Here is a 16,720-nt window from a genome sequence, read left to right as displayed (position 1 = left end):
TGGCAGAGACGAAGGATATGAGTTCTTAACTGAATTTTTGACTTAACTTTGCACACATTATCTTTTAAGGACAAGGTAAAAATTAGTGTGAATCTTTGCTTTCAGGGAATATGGAGCCATTGATGATGTAGATATTGACCTGCATATTGATGTTAGCTTTCTTGACGTAAGTATCACTTTATACAATATGATTGGTACATTTAAACACTTATTTTTACTGTCGGAAGAAATTTAATATTTGTTTCTCTTATTAGTTACATACTGATTTTGTTAAAGTGATTATAAAGAAATACTATGGCTGAAGAAACAGATTTGGTATACACATAAATAAATAAATATGTTTTATATATATATAAATACATACATATATATTTCATTGTTTCTTTTAATATATTCTGAAACTTATGGGCTCTTATTATAATATTTCATTATATCTTAAATTTTCACTTTAATTTTCAAATGTAGGAGGCAAAAATTAAGAATACTTTGACTTTCTTTTCCAAACCAATAGGTTTTGAGGTAATTTGTGAGCCTTAATGATTTATGTATTTCTTCAAAATCAAAATTTTTTTTCATTTTGGGAAAACAATTAAGAATTTTAAAAGATGACTAATTTGTCTTTTGACATATTTGCACAGGAGGAGATTGCTGTGGCTTGGGAAGTAATTCGAACAGAACCTATAATTGTCCGACTACACTGTTCACTTACACAGTATTTAAATGGTCCAGGTTAGTTTTCCTTCTATGTATTATTTTAAATATGAATTAATTGTGCATTAAGCAAAATGTTCATCTGGTAATTATGAACATAATTGGCAGCTATCTTGATAATGGTATTTAAGTATACTTGCATCCTGACAAAGGTGGTTTATTGCTTTTGTAATTTAATGGAAACAGAAACATGTAACGTTTTAGTTTTAGATTTCAGAAGTTCAAAAGTTCCTGTGAAACAAACACAGTAAAACCTAAAAGAGAACTTTGCATACAAGCTCAGTAAGTATATTTTGGATTGCTCTTAGATTTAATTATTTTTGCCCCTGATTCTGAGATTTAATTTTAATGTTTACTTATCCCACCTCTGATTACTGATGAATTTAGTGTAACTATAAATATAACCTACTTCTATTTTTGAAAATAGAGATCTTAGTAATATTTTTGTTTTCCATTATCTTTTTTTTAATTTTTTTTAATGTTTATTTTTGAGAGAGAGAGAGAGGCCAAGCATGAGCAGGGGAGGGGCAGACACACACACACACACACACACACACACACACACACACACACACAGAATCAGAAGCAGCCTCTAACCTCTGAGCTGTCAGCACAGAGCCCACCATGGGGCTTGAACCCATGAACTGTGAGATCATGACTTGAGCCGAAGTCGGACACCTAATCACCCAGGCGCCTCTTTTTTCCACTGTCTTAAGGGATGATTTCGTTCTTTCTCAAGTGATAACTATTTACAACAAAGGATGCTGTTATTAAATCTTGACAAGACTTACTAGATTAAGATATATTTCCCATACAAATACACATGCCTGTGCATGTATTCAGATGGGCGTGCACGTGTCTACACATGCATACACACACATACGCTGTATCTACTCGTGTCTTCCAGTTATATACTGCCGCACAACAAACCACCCCAAAACTTAGTGGCTTAAAACAATTTACTGTCTCTCTCTGTTGTTTGAACTCAACTGGAGTCCGTCATGCTTTTGAAGTCAGATGGTAGGTGGAGCGTATGTCCGTTGAAAGGCTCTGCTGGGTTGGATGCCCAAGATGCTGGACTTTGAGATATCTAGTAATTGATGCATGTATCATCTTGGATATCAGCTGGGGCCTCTTGACTTGAGTGTTGACCTTGCATCCACATGGCTTCTTCATGTGGTTTAGGCTTCTTGTAGCATGATGACTGGCTGTTGTCCAAAAGCAAGTGTTCCCAGAGACAGGATGTGGATGTTACCTGGAAAGAAGCACAGTGAATCTTCCACTGGATTGTATTGATCAAAGCAGTTGAAAACGCACCTAGAATCACTTCTTAAAGTCATGGCCATCTTCACGTGTACTTTACTGTGATGTTGGCACGTTTTCCTTAGGCGTATTAAAGAACTTATATCTACTGTTAGTTCTTACATAAGAAAAATATCTGACCTTTCAAGTTGATGAATATATAGGAAGGTCTCTCATTTTGAAAAAGTTTCTGTTGAGTCACTTCTTTTCTGTTTTTGCATAATGAGACAATGATTTCTACTTCAGTAGTCAACGCTTCATGTAAATAACATGACATGATTTAACACCAGGCAAAGACAAATAGATGTTACATATTTTTATTGTGATTATTTAAAAATGTATAAAAATGTATAAAAATGTAATAAGGAAGAAAATGAATTACTCATAATTCCTCTATACTGAGAACACTGTAAATAGTTTGGTGTTCCTCTTTTCTGTGCACACATGGTTTGTTTTCATAAAGTTAACATTGAATTGTAGAATTACGCACCTTAATGTAGTGTCATGAAACTGTCTTCAAGTCACTGAATTTCTAAAATAGAATAATTTGTAATCTCTGCATAATATTCCACCTTCCAGGTGTATGTGTTTTTGCGGTTTTCCTAGATACTCTGCTGTATGGCTGTTTTTTTCTTTCTTTAGGGATTTGATACGTGGCCACTCGATTTTATTCTGATGGTGATTAGAAGAAAAAGAAACTCTCATGTCTGACCTTTTTTTTTTTTTTTAATTATCAGAGTTAGAAACAAAATTGGGCCAGTTCATCTCTGCTCACCCTATTCCGTCTGTGTGAGATGAAAATGTGGCATACTTTTATGTAATCTTACCAGTGTTACTCAATTTTTAAATATAATCTTGAATTTTAGGCAGAGATTTTTCCTTCTCAGCATCTCTTTAAAAATTTGTTATGTTTGCATGGTTTTATAAATGTTCTAACAATTATATTCTAATTCCTATTTAGATGATTTTATTGTTCAGTACCCATTCTTTGGTATTACAACTCATCTATAATTTAGTCTTCCTTTTTTCATTTTTGTCAGTTGATTTGCCTATTTAATAGTTTGTAAACCAAAGAGACATGAGGGTGATGCTTCCTTTTTTCATACCTGAGAATGACTCTCTGTTTTGTGAACAAGACAAATTTGACCTGGTAGAAGTTGATGGGGTCATAATAGTTGCCCTAAAAGAGGTAAAAATACTTCAGAGACCTCTTCCAGTTTGTGTCTGAAGTGTTTTAATTTTGTTCGTTTGTAAGACACCGGTTTTGGTGTTAAGTTTGTGTTTTGTTATGTGTACTTATTGGGCTATTTTTTTCTTTTTTTCCTTAATGGTATCTTTTATGTATTTCTTTTTGATTGGTACACTTCAGTCTTAACTTACCTCAAGCAAGTTTTATGACTAATCCAACATGTAGACTGACCTAGTTAACAGTTCTTTTTGAAAGCATTTATTCCTAGGTTTTGGAAATGTACGAATAATACTTACTTGAGCTGTAATATTTGGCCAGGGCTAATCTGACAGTATATCTGTTCTTACACCTCCTAATCCACTCTAATATTAAGGATAAGGATTATTTTCATTGTACATGAAGAAATACACTTGAAATAAAAAGACATGAGTGTTATAATTCTTATATTATGTATTTTCTTCACAGTTATTAGTGTCTAAGTCTAGTTTCTGATCTGAAGCACAAGACTGCTTTTAGTTTAAAGTGATAAACAGCCAACATTATTAAAACTGTTTTTCTGTGCACATCATTTCATCAATAGTACCTCTATGTTTACATGATCAGAGCGTTAGAATAATTTCCAAATATCTTAAGCAGCCCTCACTTACTGCCTTTCCAATGTAATATTTACTTTTCCGTTAAAGGAAGATTTGTTTGTTGTTTTTAGTTTTACATATCAGTATAGTTCTGTGCTTTTTGTTTTTTTTTTTCTGCCTGAGGTCACTAAGTTTAGCTAAATTTAATCATGAGTACTTGTTTGCTAACTGTTGGCTTAATGGGACTTTAATATTCCACTTTTAGTTATCAGAAGGCTATTTAAAATTTTTTATAAATATTAATCTAAAAACAATTTTAGATTTACCAAAAAATTGCAAAGGTAGTACAGCATCCCAATACACTCCACATCTAGTTTCATGGTTTATTAACACCTACTGAACACATTAAATGCAATTAATTGTAATAGTAATGTAAGTTTTATCACTTGAATCTTGGAACATTTTTGGAAGTAACATCCTGTTGTTACTCTCTCTTTCAGTATATTCTAAAATTTCGGTCATTCAGATTTTATATCAATTGAGCCAATGTTTGTAACTTACATTTCCCTATAAGATTTATCATTTTGGTAAAATGTTGATGCGTATTTTCTAAGCGTTCATGGTATGAATAAGTTTGGGTCTTTGTGTCATTAGTTTGTAGGATTCTGGATGAATCTACATTTGTATCTATCATCTCTCTTTTCTTTATCTGTGTATCTTACACAATTTCTTCCAGTGATTATTTCAGTTCTTCTAGTGCATTTTAGATTTTTCCACATTTTATTTTTAACCAGGTCCCTTTTGTTTGTCTGCCTCCATCTCCCCACTTTTTTCATCTGCCTGTGAAGAGATTGTGCCTTCTTAAATATTTTTTTATAAATTTTTTTAATGTTTATATATTTTTGAGACAGGGAGACAGAGCATGAGCGGGGGAGGGGCAGAGAGAGAGGGAGACAGAATCCAAAGCCGGCTCCAGGCTCCAGGCTCTGAGCTGTCGGCACAGAGCCCGACGCGGGGCTCAAACTCACAGACTGTGAGATCATGACCTGAGCCGAAGTTGGTCACTCAACCGACTGAGCCACCCACGCACCCCCCTTCTTAAATCTTTTAAGAGAGAGCACAGCATGTTCCAATTTTGTTATCTTTCTCTTAAAAAAATAATTCCACCAAACTTTCAAGATGTTAGGATTTTTTATTCATTGTTGAATTTCTGTAGTCCTGGGTTTGGAACAGGGGGGATTAGAGTGTCCACTCTGTTCCTCACTCTATATATAAGGATTAGAATGCTTTCAGGAAAGGAACTGATAGATGATACCAACACCAGTTTCTTTGATCAGTAGAGTGTTTGTGTCCCAGAATAACAGCCAACACGGGGGTGAAGCCATTGGGGATACCAGTTTGGTCTACACTGTCGAACGTGCATAGTCTGTGAATGTCCTTTTAACAAGACAGTTCACTACCTCCACTGATCCACACCACAGCATCTGTTGTCAATTACTCTGATAAGTTCCTGAGCGATCTTGCTACTTGTACTGTGTTCTTTACAAAGATCCTACACTGCCAACCCACAGTCCTTCTCAGATCCCCTCTCCTAATGTGGTACCTTGTTCACCTCTCTCTGGCTCCACTGGTCTCCTTGCTGTTCCTAGAATATTGAAGTACATTTCTTTCTCAGAGACAGTGCCCTGGTGATTTCCTCTGGCTAGGACACTTCATCCTATCTAGTGTTGGAACCTACTATGCCCATACAACCTTTACTCCAAGACCCTTTCCCTTTTTTCTTTTCCTCCAGAACCTTTACCACCATGGGGCATTCCGTCTATCTAGCTTTTGTCTGTCTCCTTACACTGCACCAAGGCTTCATGGGGCAAGGAGACTTGTGTGCGTGTTTTTTTGTTTGTTTGTTTTGTTTTGTTTTGTTTTTTTTACCATTCTATCTATAGTGATTGGCAGAGTGGACACTCAGATATTCTTTAAAACCTGTGCATAATGAATGGTGAGTGACTTTTTTTGACAGTTTATTAAATTCACAAACATCATAGTTACTAGCTTACAGAAATGCATATACCTGGTAAAAATATGAAGCACATGACAGGCTACCCAGTGAAAAGAAAGTCTCCTATGCCTCGTCATACATTGTTTTATTGTAAAAACAAAAAAAGGTTGTGTATGTATAAATATGTCTCTCCTCCACTTAAAGAATCATGTACAAACTGTCCTACACATTGCCATTTACACTGCTGTATTTTTTGGCCATTCTTCATCATTATACATATTATACATTTATATACACATCTATTATGCATTAGTACATGATATGTCATGACCATGAATGATCTCCAAAATAAATAGCAATGTATGTAGGAGTGTGTGTATGCTATTTTTAAATATGTATGTGTATATCACTATGTATTATGTATTATATAATATATAAACATATATGTTTGTGTACATACTATAGTTTATCATATATATTACTTTGCAGTCATTCCTGGCTGATGGTTCAGTTTTAACTCAACATTTTGACTGATTATTTTTTCCTTTGCAGTGCCCACTGTTGATGTCTTTCAGATTTCTACAAAAGAGCGATTTGGATTGGGACATCAGCTAAAAAAGTAAGTTTCCCAAGAATAAAAAATAAATTTCTATTTTGCTCAACCCTCTCCCCCCATTCTTATTTAATAAGAGCTTTTTGAAGTGAGTGCCTCAGGAGAGGAGTTCATCCATTACCAAGAGCTGCTTCAATAATTTAGCTGGCAGAGCTCACCTTTAGAACAAGGCTGCATTCCTTCTGTTTGCCCACCCAGGTCCACTCTTCGCCCTCCAACACCCTGCCCTCTCCTGTGGAGGCTGATCTGTGGGGGTGCAGGTTCTAATGTGTTGCTGTGTCTCAAATGTGACCAATAGAGGAGGAAGCAAGTATAAGAAGGAAGTATTTATTGCCTTTGGTTTCCACCCTAAGAGGTCCCCTTGAGTTGACTAGTCCTTCAACTGAAGCTTTCTTTTCTACTCTAGGCCACAGCCTTTGCATGACTGACTCTCTCTCTTACTGGATTCTATTACTAGTTCCCCATGCTTGCTCCTGGGGCGTAGAGGTGGGAACAATTTGTAGCCACCTGCCCTGGGCTATTGTACTGTCCTTAGTTCCTATACCTACATTCTTGAAACATTCCATCTTTAAATAAACCCTTTAGTTTCTCTTTGGACCTTGACTAAAGCAATGAATTTATAGTGTATAAACAAAATTATCCAGTCAAACTGACTTTTAAAACATACTAGCATATAGTCAGAATACAAATTTGTTAAATCCTATCCTATACGTCAGCTTTAAGAATTTGTATTACTGGAGAATTCCCAAAGGATTATTTATTCTTCTGAATATACAAATGTTACATCAATTTATATTAAGAGAGATCATTAGATTATTGTTATGTTTAAACACATGGTTCGCACCCTCCATAATGATGCAGTTGACGTGTTCATCTATACTTCAATGGATTTTAATTGAGCAATGTTCTAAGAGAAAGTACTTTCAAAAACTTTTTATTTCATTGACTAAATAGGGAATTTATTGTGGTCATTTTACCTGACCATTACAGATGTAAAAGGAAGCTTATGTGGGGTAGGTATTAAGGGTTGTACATATTATAGAGCTCTAGAATCGTCTAAGTTTTTATGAGTTTACATTGCTCAAATGTGAGTTATGTGTGGGTTACATTTGAAAGGAAATTAAGATAAGGGAGTATTCTTGCAAATTCTTGCAGATTCCTACTGTTAGGTTTAAATATGATCATATAAAAATTGGATAATAAACCCTTAACATTTTGAATCGTACGTCTCTAAAACTAAATTCAACTTAAAACAGACGGTTAGCACATAGAATGTGATCTCTATAAGGACTTTTGAGTCCTTATAAAAAGAAATATAAGACTGAGGAATTTTCTCAGTTTCCTGGACGGGGATGAGGTATGCTTTTCCAGTGGAACTGGTTTTGTCTTTTCAGTTAGATTTTGTTTTCTGTGTTGAGCCAGTATCTTACAGGTCTTGGAGCTAATGAGCACGGAGCCTGCCCCTGTGTTACGCCATCCAAGTTGGCACATAATTTTATTCCCCCTCCTCTGATTTTCTTCCCTCTCACCCAATTTTCTTCCTGTTGTTAATTTTTTTTTTCTATTTTGATGAATTTATTTTCGTAGAGCAGTTTTAGGTTCACGGCAAAACTGAGAACAAGATACAGAGATTTTCCATATGCCTCCTGCCCCCACAGGTGCATAGCCTTTCTGCTATCAGGGTGTCCTAGTGGAATGATACATGTGTTAACAGCTGATGAACCTGTATTGACACCTGATTATCCAAAGTCCATGTTCTTAACTTTATGCACTTTTAACCTTTTTTTTTTTTTAGTGAAATGTTGATCCAAATAAGACAAGAATTATAAAAATGCAGAATATATAACTTTCTGTTCCTTAATGATGTCTGAGTATATCGTTTGGGCTCAGAAAAAGAAGTGATGTGTAAATTCCAACTCTGAAAAATTAAGGAAAGCTATGTTCTATGTTTGCTGTTTAATCACTTTGTAGAATATGTAACATTTTATTAATATTTCCATCTAAGTGGTTAACATTTTAAAAAAGGTTACTCTGTGGATAAATTTTAGTTCTATGGACAGTTTAGTATATGGACTAGAACTTTTTTTTAATGATTCCTGATAAATTTTAATCTAACGTACTTCATTATAAATAACTGAGTTTGACTGTGATCCCTTCTGGTCTAAAATTACATGATTTCAAAACATCTGAACTCATCTTCACCATAAAGTAAAAGAGGAAACTGAAATATGTTTTCCAGAAACATATAGCAAGTTAGGAAGGCAGATTCAAAATCTAGCCCCTTTCTCATTATTGCTCTGGTTTGTTCTCGGCAGATAAGGAACACATCAAACTTTTTCTGTGATTCTTTATCTGCTTTGTTTCTGGCAACTAGACCAGCTTAACAATTGCAGCAGCAATGCTAATGCAGTGCTTAATGTATGTCAGGCACTGTAGTAAGTACTTTACCTACATTAACTCACTTGATCTTCACCACAACCCTGTCCAGCAGGTACTGTCACTATCCACACTTCCTAGATAATGCAACCGAGACCCAGAGAGATTAAGCAAGGTACTTGTGTCACAGCAGTAGAGTCAGAGTTTGACATCGGATCAGTATTTTTGACCCATCCACTAATCTGGTTTTCATATATTCGTAGCTGTCCCTTCGCTTTATATTAGACTTGGGATATATTTTCAGCACAGAATGAATATAGGGAGAATGTGAAGGCATTAAAAGAGGGGCCCCTGGAAGAGGGGCGCTTGGGTGGCCCAGTTGGCTGATCTCCTGACTCTTGATTTCAGCTCAGGTTTTGATCCTAGGGTCGTGGGATCAAACCCAGTATCAGGCTCTGCTCTGATACTATACTATATCTAACAGATATACTACACTATATCTAAGAGATATAGTATAGTGATCAGCCTCATTAGAATCTCTATCATGCAAAGGCTAAGTGTAACAGAGACCATGGAAATGATTTTAAACTGTGTATGACTTAATACTGAATTTCCATTGATCAAACTTAAGTTGTTTTTAAAAGGAAAAAAAGTGTTGCAAATATTTAAATTTAAATACATACAAACATAAAATTAGGTTCAGATTCTTCATATGTTGAGTTTTCACTTAAAACAAAATTCAATTTATTTTTTTTTTAATTTTTATTTAATTTATTTTTTAAATTTACATCCAAGTTAGTTAGCATATAGTGCAACAATGATTTCAGGAGTCGATTCCTTAATGCCCCTTACATATTTAGCCCATCTCCCCTCTCACAAACCCTCCAGTAACCCTCTGTTTGTTCTCCATATTTAAGAGTCTCTTGTGTTTTTGTCACCCTCCCTGTTTTTATATTCTTTTTGCTTCCCTTCCCTTATGTTCATCCGTAAACCAAATTCAATTTATAACTGAGGTGCAAATCAAAATAAAGTGCTCAGATTTGGATTGTAAAATCAGTACGTTAATTTAATCTGATGCATGATACTGTTTTGCCGAAGTTGTTCTCACCACCACCGTCTGCATGTAGTGCGGGCTCCTTGAGTGCCTATTCCTTTTGAAATCAGCACGAAGAAAGCAACAGTGTTGCCCTTGTGCACTCTCTATGCTCTATTTGAACTACCTTGGAACTTTTGTTGTTGTAGCTGACTATGACATCATCTGGTGTAATTGAGCTTTGAAGTCTTTTTCTCTTTTATTATCAGCCAGTGGCAACTGTAGCAGCTCTCCGTGGTGCCAGCATAATAGTAAACACAAACACCAGTGCCAGGACTAAAATCTCATGGCGGCTCTCCATTATGCGGAGGTGGTCCTTACACCAGACGTGCTCATGTGTACATTTTGCACTACCATTAACTTTAAACACAGCATTAACTTTCCTGTAGAACAGTTAATTCCCACCTTTTGAATCCAAGAGCATCTAGGGATCTGGGTGTCCAAGTTTAAGAATTAACTCATTTTAGATGTTGAAGTCACACTTTAGAAATGCTAATGTAATGTGAAAATTGGAACTTTAGCTACTGACTTGTTATATTTTTGTTCCAGTTAGTCTATCAAGTAAAAGAGAAACATGGACTAGGTTTCTTAGGGAATGGTACACAGGAATGGCAATTTCCCATACAAGGAAAAGAATCTGAATCTGCCTGGTACAGAGGGTGGGGTCACTGGGGATTTCAGGTTAGGTACAGGGAAAACTGAAGACCCTAATATTACTATTACATTTAAATCTTGCTGAAATCTTGAGTGAAAAAAAAATCTTCAAAAATTAAGTGCAAAATTAAGATTTCCATTGGTCTGAACTCTAAGGTGAATTTACTGCAAATTTGGAATCCTGCATCATTGACTGCAGTTCTGTCCCCTTCTTCCTCACTACCTCTGTGGCTTAGGAAGACCCCAACTTATTCCATAATGGCTATTTCTTCTAAAGATCGGTGTAGGAAGTCTGAGGTTATACATTCTGATGATCTGAGTTAATTTGATAAAACCCGAAGGGTCTTGAGAAATTGTCTTAGTGCTAAGGGTCACACCTGTCCCTTTTGAGTGAGTTGTTAACATAGGTCAGTCCATATGGGATCAGCTCTGCCACTCATTAACCAGGTGAAATTGGGCAGATTTCAACCATTAGGCTTATTTGTGAATAATAGCTACTACTGTCTGGGGGCGTTAAGAGTTAAAAGAGAAAAATAATCTGTGTATAAATTACTCCTTGGTATATTATACATGGTAAATATGGTACCATTTTTTGCTCCAAAAGCAATCTGTGTTAGAAGTAACTGAGAGGAGGGGCACCTGGGTGGCTCAGTTGGTTGAGCGACCGACTTCGGCTCAGGTCATGATCTCAAGGTTTGTGAGTTCGAGCCCCGTGTCAGGCTCTGTGCTGACAGCTCAGGGCCTGGAGCCTGCTTTGGATTCTGCGTCTCCCTCTCTCTCTGCCCCTTTCCCACTCGTACTCTGTCTCTTAAAAATAAAGAAACACTAAAAAAAAAAAAATAATAATAATAATAAAAAAACCCTGAGAGCTGAGAGGAACATGAAAAGTAGGCAATACTGAATTGACTTTTGAAAGAAAATCAAAATGTTTATTGTATACATAATGTTTAAAATATTATGTCTACTTTAGTATCAGCCTTAAGGGACCCTCCACCGTTTCCACCTGAAAGGTGAGATACCGAGAAGTTGTCGCAGCCTGGGAGCCTCAGAAAACAGTGCTGTGTCCACGTCCAAAATGGACGTTCCAGAATTCTTTGCCATAAAACAGTGATGTGCGGTGGTCTCAACTTAGAAAATACTGAGATCAGAGTTAGCAAATTCCTGCTTTGTGATAGTAACTAAAAGCTTTTAGAGACACACACATTTTTTTTTTAAACCACACTGTATTTAAAGGTGAATGGGCTGTGCTGAAAGATAAGATTTGCTGATTATGTATTTCTCCATAGAGTCAGTTTTGCATGGTTTATTTTTACTTATGGTTTTTGCAGTTTCATTTTATTTCCCTTTTTATGAAGAAAATTGCATAAGCAAATCAAGTGAAAAGAAATTGACTTTACTTGTATCTTAATAGATAAAAGCATAATTACTATCAAACATTTTTTTTAAGACTGTGTTTCTGGCACCAGCAAAAGAATTGTGAATTTTCTTTTGGCTGAAGAACTTCGGCTAAAGTTGGTCCTAAAGGCTGGCATTCTAAATCTCTCTCTCTCTCTCTCTCTCTTTGAGAGAGAGATAGAGGGAGGGGCAGAGAGAGAGAGGGAGAGAGAGAATCCCAAGCAGGCTCTGCACTCACAGTGCAGAGTCTGGTGCGGGGCTTGATCCCAAGAATCACGAGATCATGACCTGGGCCAAAATCAAGAATTGGATGCTTACCCGACCAAGCCGCCCAGGAACCCCTAAATTTCTTTAAAAGAAGATCCTTTTATCATTTATGTTATTAATCTTATCACAGTAATTAATGAGTTATTAACCAAAATGGCAGTCAAATCATAGAAATTTTCTGTATAATGCTTTCCTACATTTGGAGACATCTTGTATGATCCTAAATTAGAATCTCACCAATTACTGTGCATTTATTTTCCTTTGAGAAATACATGCTGTACGTAATACAGAAATCTCGTATTAAATCACCTTGGAACTGTGATAACAGACTTACTTTGGATTGACAGAATCATGCAGACATTTGTTACACAGCAGTGGAAACAGAGCAAAGAAAAATCCAATTGCCTGCACAGTAAGAAGCTGTCTGACAAGAAGGTGAAGTCCCCCCTGCATTTATTTACTACCTTGCGCAGGTAGGTAACAGATGACTTCACCATGGTCTTGACTGAATTCTGGGCGTGTGATGCTCCATGATTATTGTACTTCAAGCATTCTTTCTATAGCTGTGGCGTCTGTTTATTTTCTGTGTGACTTCAGAGAACAGACTGTTACATCCGTTCCATCAAAAACATATATTCATTTCTACATTTAGAGTTTTTGTTCTCTTAACGTGAGTTAAATATACTAAAATGGCATTCTTCGTTTTCTAGTCACATAGAGTTTTCTGTACCAAAATTGCTTCTGTATAGAGCCCTGAGATAGATAGGAGGGGGGAGAAAAAAACCCTGATAATCTTGTTTTGCTTTCCAGGAAAAAATATAATTCAGTTCAGTCCATGTGATCCCTCTACACATACTGTTGGTTTCAGTTTGAGCTGGATGGGCTGTATTTAAAGCAAGGCGGTGTTTGTAGCAGAGTTGAGGTGATAAAGCCTCACGGGTCTTTTCCATGGTGTGTTTTACTCGTGATTTGCCCTGTACTAATTGTTGTTCAATTTTGAAGGTCGCCAAGTTATCCTCCCCCTGGTTGTGGTAAAAGCAAATCCAAGCTGAAATCCGAGCAAGATGGAATCTCCAAAACACATAAGCTGCTGCGGAGGACTTGTTCCAGTACCGTCAAGGCTGACGACGTGTGCTCCAGCAAGTCGCACAGGACCTTTGGTCGCTCCCTGTCCAGCGACCCCAGGGCTGAGCAGGCGGTGACGACAATTAAGTCGCACAAACTCTTGAACCGGCCCTGCCCTGCAGCTGGCAAGCAAGAGGACTGCCTGGCGCTGAAGTCGCATAAACTGTTGGCTCGGTCTTGTTCTGGAGATCCGCGATGCGAGCACAACGCCAACCTGAAGCCCCACAAACTGTTGAGCAGGTCTTACTCCAGTAATCTCAGAATGGAAGAGTTGTACGGACTGAAAAACCACAAATTGCTCAGCAAGTCTTACTCCAGCGCTCCCAAGTCATCCAAGACGGAGCTTTTCAAGGAACCTAACGCAGAGGGCAGGAGGCTCTCTCTTACCTCAGGGCTTATTGGTATCTTAACACCCTCTTCGTCGTCATCTTCCCAGCCTGCTGTGCGTAAATACTTTCATCTTGAGTTCGTAAACGTTAGCTAGGGTGCAGGAGAGATTTTTGTTTTTGCAAGATCTGGTAGAGGAAAGAAGATGTTTTGTCGTTCTTTTTTTTTTTTTTTTTTTTTTTAATTTCCTCCTTTTGCTTTTTGGAAATCATTTGGCATACCAGACACGTGCAGCTGGTGCTGGAATGTTCGTTTTGATTCTGAAAAAATAAATGTAGCTGTTGATTTAAGGTCTAGTCCAAATTCCTATTATGGTCATGAATGCTGCTAAAAATGGAAGGAAGCCCGTTGGATCCACAAAGCCTATCCTTTTAAGCAAACATAGCATTTTAATGTTTTATCAAGTAGGTTTATCTGTTCTCTCGTTTTCTTACATAAGTGATGGAGGACAGAGTTTGACTAATAATTAAGTTCAGAGTAGTGTCCTTCCTGTTATATATAATATATAACATATTATATAATTATATAATATATAATAGTATCTAATATATTTATATTTAAATTATTTGTATATAAGTAAATTTGCATATACATAAATATTATAGGGATATAAATATATAAATTAGGAAAACTTCACCTGTGAATCGTAACTTCTAAAGAAAAGAAACACTTGCATCCGTATCCCAGAGCTTCACTTAAAGCTGCTCTCAGTGTCTGCTTTATAAAACTGAAGTCACTTTATCCTGAAGTTTTTCTGGGGGGAGATGGGGCCAGAAGGTAACTGTATTAACACTTAAGCCCTTTGGTGTGGAATTTATTGGGAGTCAGTCTTACACGAAATTTACCTCTAGAGTGATCAACATTACAGCTGATTTCAGATAAAGAAACAAACCTATTTTATGTATATTAATTACATAACATAGTTGATTAAAAATGTTTTCTTTTAGTAAACATGTGTGTATGTTGGGGCAAGGGTATATCTAACTCTTAACCATTAATATGGATACAGCTATCCATAGATGAAATTGAAAACAAATAAGATACGTTTTCAGAAAGTTGTGCTGCTCTCATATAGATTTATTTCTAAAATTACATTGTAAATGATACCGTAAAATTATATTTGTGTTAATAAAATGTATTTAAGTATGCTGATAATTTTAGGTGGACATCCTTAAAAGCCCATTTCTTAACAGAAGTTAAGGGCATATAGAAAATAGAAGTAAGGGCATATAGAAATAGAAGTAAGGGCATATAGAAAATAATGTCAGAGTGGTGCATACTAGAAAGTTTCTTCCCATGGTAGTTTCACCTAAGAAAGAGAATTTCACATATTCTGTAAAAGAAAATGTCTTCCTGTCTTCCTGTATGATTAAGCTTAATACAGTACAATAGTTTAATGTTGTACCCCTTCAGCAACTGTCTAATTTTTCCTTGGAAGAATAATTCTCATTGTAAAATGAGATTAAAGTAGTCTAAATGAGGAGGTGGGAGCATTTGACGATGAGTACCAGAGGAAATGAGCTTTTGTGTACATTTAAAAATACCATTTTTACTAGAGATCAGAAATTAAGAATACTATTCATTTAGCTTAGACAAGACTTGCAGTAGTAATGGCAGAAAGTATATTATAATAAAGAAATCCTAAAGTCTTGATGTCGTAATCACTGATTTAATTCCTGTAACAGGTGATCTTAGATAACACTTGTATTCACTGTTGCAAAAAGTCAAAGGCGTAATTTATATATGCTCCAAGTTAAAAAATTATTTTCTTCTTTTACTTTTCTTTTTATAGCCAAATGGTGCCAAATGCATTCCAATACGAGATCGCGGCTTCCTAGTGCAGGTAGGAGCCAAGCCATCCATTGCAGAAATATTTTAGCTTTTGATGGGTTTCCAAATTATTTATGAACTTGACTTCATTATTTCTCTTTATTGTTTTATCCAGACAATTGAGTTTGCTGAGCAGCGGATCCCTGTATTGAATGAATACTGTGTGGTTTGTGATGAGCCACATGTGTTTCAAAATGGCCCCATGCTTAGGGTAAGTTCTCATTGATAGAATACCATTGTTGATACAGAATATAAATGAAAAAAAGTTGAGACATAAAAATAAATAAGTAAATAACTTTATAGCAAATGCTCTCCTACTGAGGAAATTATTTAATACACATAATGGTATAATTTTGAATAAGTGAATCACTATTTCTGAAGGAGTCTGTGAAAGAGCAAGTAGTTTCATATTAGTAAAATATTTCTTACTGTATTTCTTATATGTGCCTATCTATCATCTTTCTTTCCTTCCATCTATTTTTTATCTATCTGTATCTTTATTAATATCAATGGACATAGATCTAGATGGATAGAGAGATACATATAGATACAGGTGTATATATACAGGTGTATATATACAGGTGTAAGTTTGAAAACAGTGTTTCTTCAAACCACACAATTTCAAGATGCTTGAAGGGTAGAAGTTAGAAGAGGTATGCAGTAGTATGCATAGAGTCAGAATAAAGATTTCAAGAAATGCCAGATCACTGACACATTTGGGATGTTATTGAAGGAGTATAGAAATAAGAATCAATGTGTGTATGTGCATTTTGGGAGGAATTATCCAATCTCAAGTGTTTTTTTTTTTTTTTTTTTTTGCAATTTTTAAATTGAGATAAAATCATATAACATGCAATTCACTGTTTTAATGTATACAGTTCAGTAGGTTTTGGTGTGTTCACATGTGTTGTGCAGCTATTATCACTGTCTAGTTCCAGAACATTCCATTCCCCACCCCCCCACAAAAGAAATCCATAACTGTTAGCTGTCATTCCGAATTTTTTACTCCCCTCCTCCCCTGACAACTGTTAAACTATTTTCTGTTTCTATGAATTTGCCTCCTCTGGACATTTCATATAAATGGAACCATACATTATGTGGCCTTTGTTTTTGTCTTCTTTCACTTAATATAATGCTTTCAAGATTCATCCATGTAGTGTGTATCAATACTGTATTTCTTTTTATGGTGTAATAATTTTACATTGTA

At 35.9% G+C, this 16,720-nt stretch overlaps 1 protein-coding gene across 1 annotated transcript in view; it reads left to right on the top strand.

Annotated features, from left to right (window-relative positions):
* Positions 1-16,720, top strand: part of PARP8 (poly(ADP-ribose) polymerase family member 8) — a 175,591-nt gene that overhangs the window by 120,257 nt on the left and 38,614 nt on the right. Inside the window, exons 9-15 of the mRNA XM_007076652.3 lie at positions 106-166; positions 639-729; positions 6,326-6,392; positions 12,519-12,644; positions 13,174-13,738; positions 15,476-15,526; positions 15,629-15,724. Of these exons, the coding sequence (XP_007076714.1) occupies positions 106-166; positions 639-729; positions 6,326-6,392; positions 12,519-12,644; positions 13,174-13,738; positions 15,476-15,526; positions 15,629-15,724 (1,057 nt within the window). The remainder of the gene's footprint in view (positions 1-105; positions 167-638; positions 730-6,325; positions 6,393-12,518; positions 12,645-13,173; positions 13,739-15,475; positions 15,527-15,628; positions 15,725-16,720) is intronic.

Source organism: Panthera tigris, chromosome A1 (genome assembly GCF_018350195.1).
Source record: "Panthera tigris isolate Pti1 chromosome A1, P.tigris_Pti1_mat1.1, whole genome shotgun sequence".
Classification (NCBI taxonomy): Eukaryota; Metazoa; Chordata; class Mammalia; order Carnivora; family Felidae; genus Panthera; species Panthera tigris.
The sequence above is the reverse complement of the archived record's forward strand: the minus strand, read 5'-3'. Positions and strand labels throughout refer to the sequence as shown.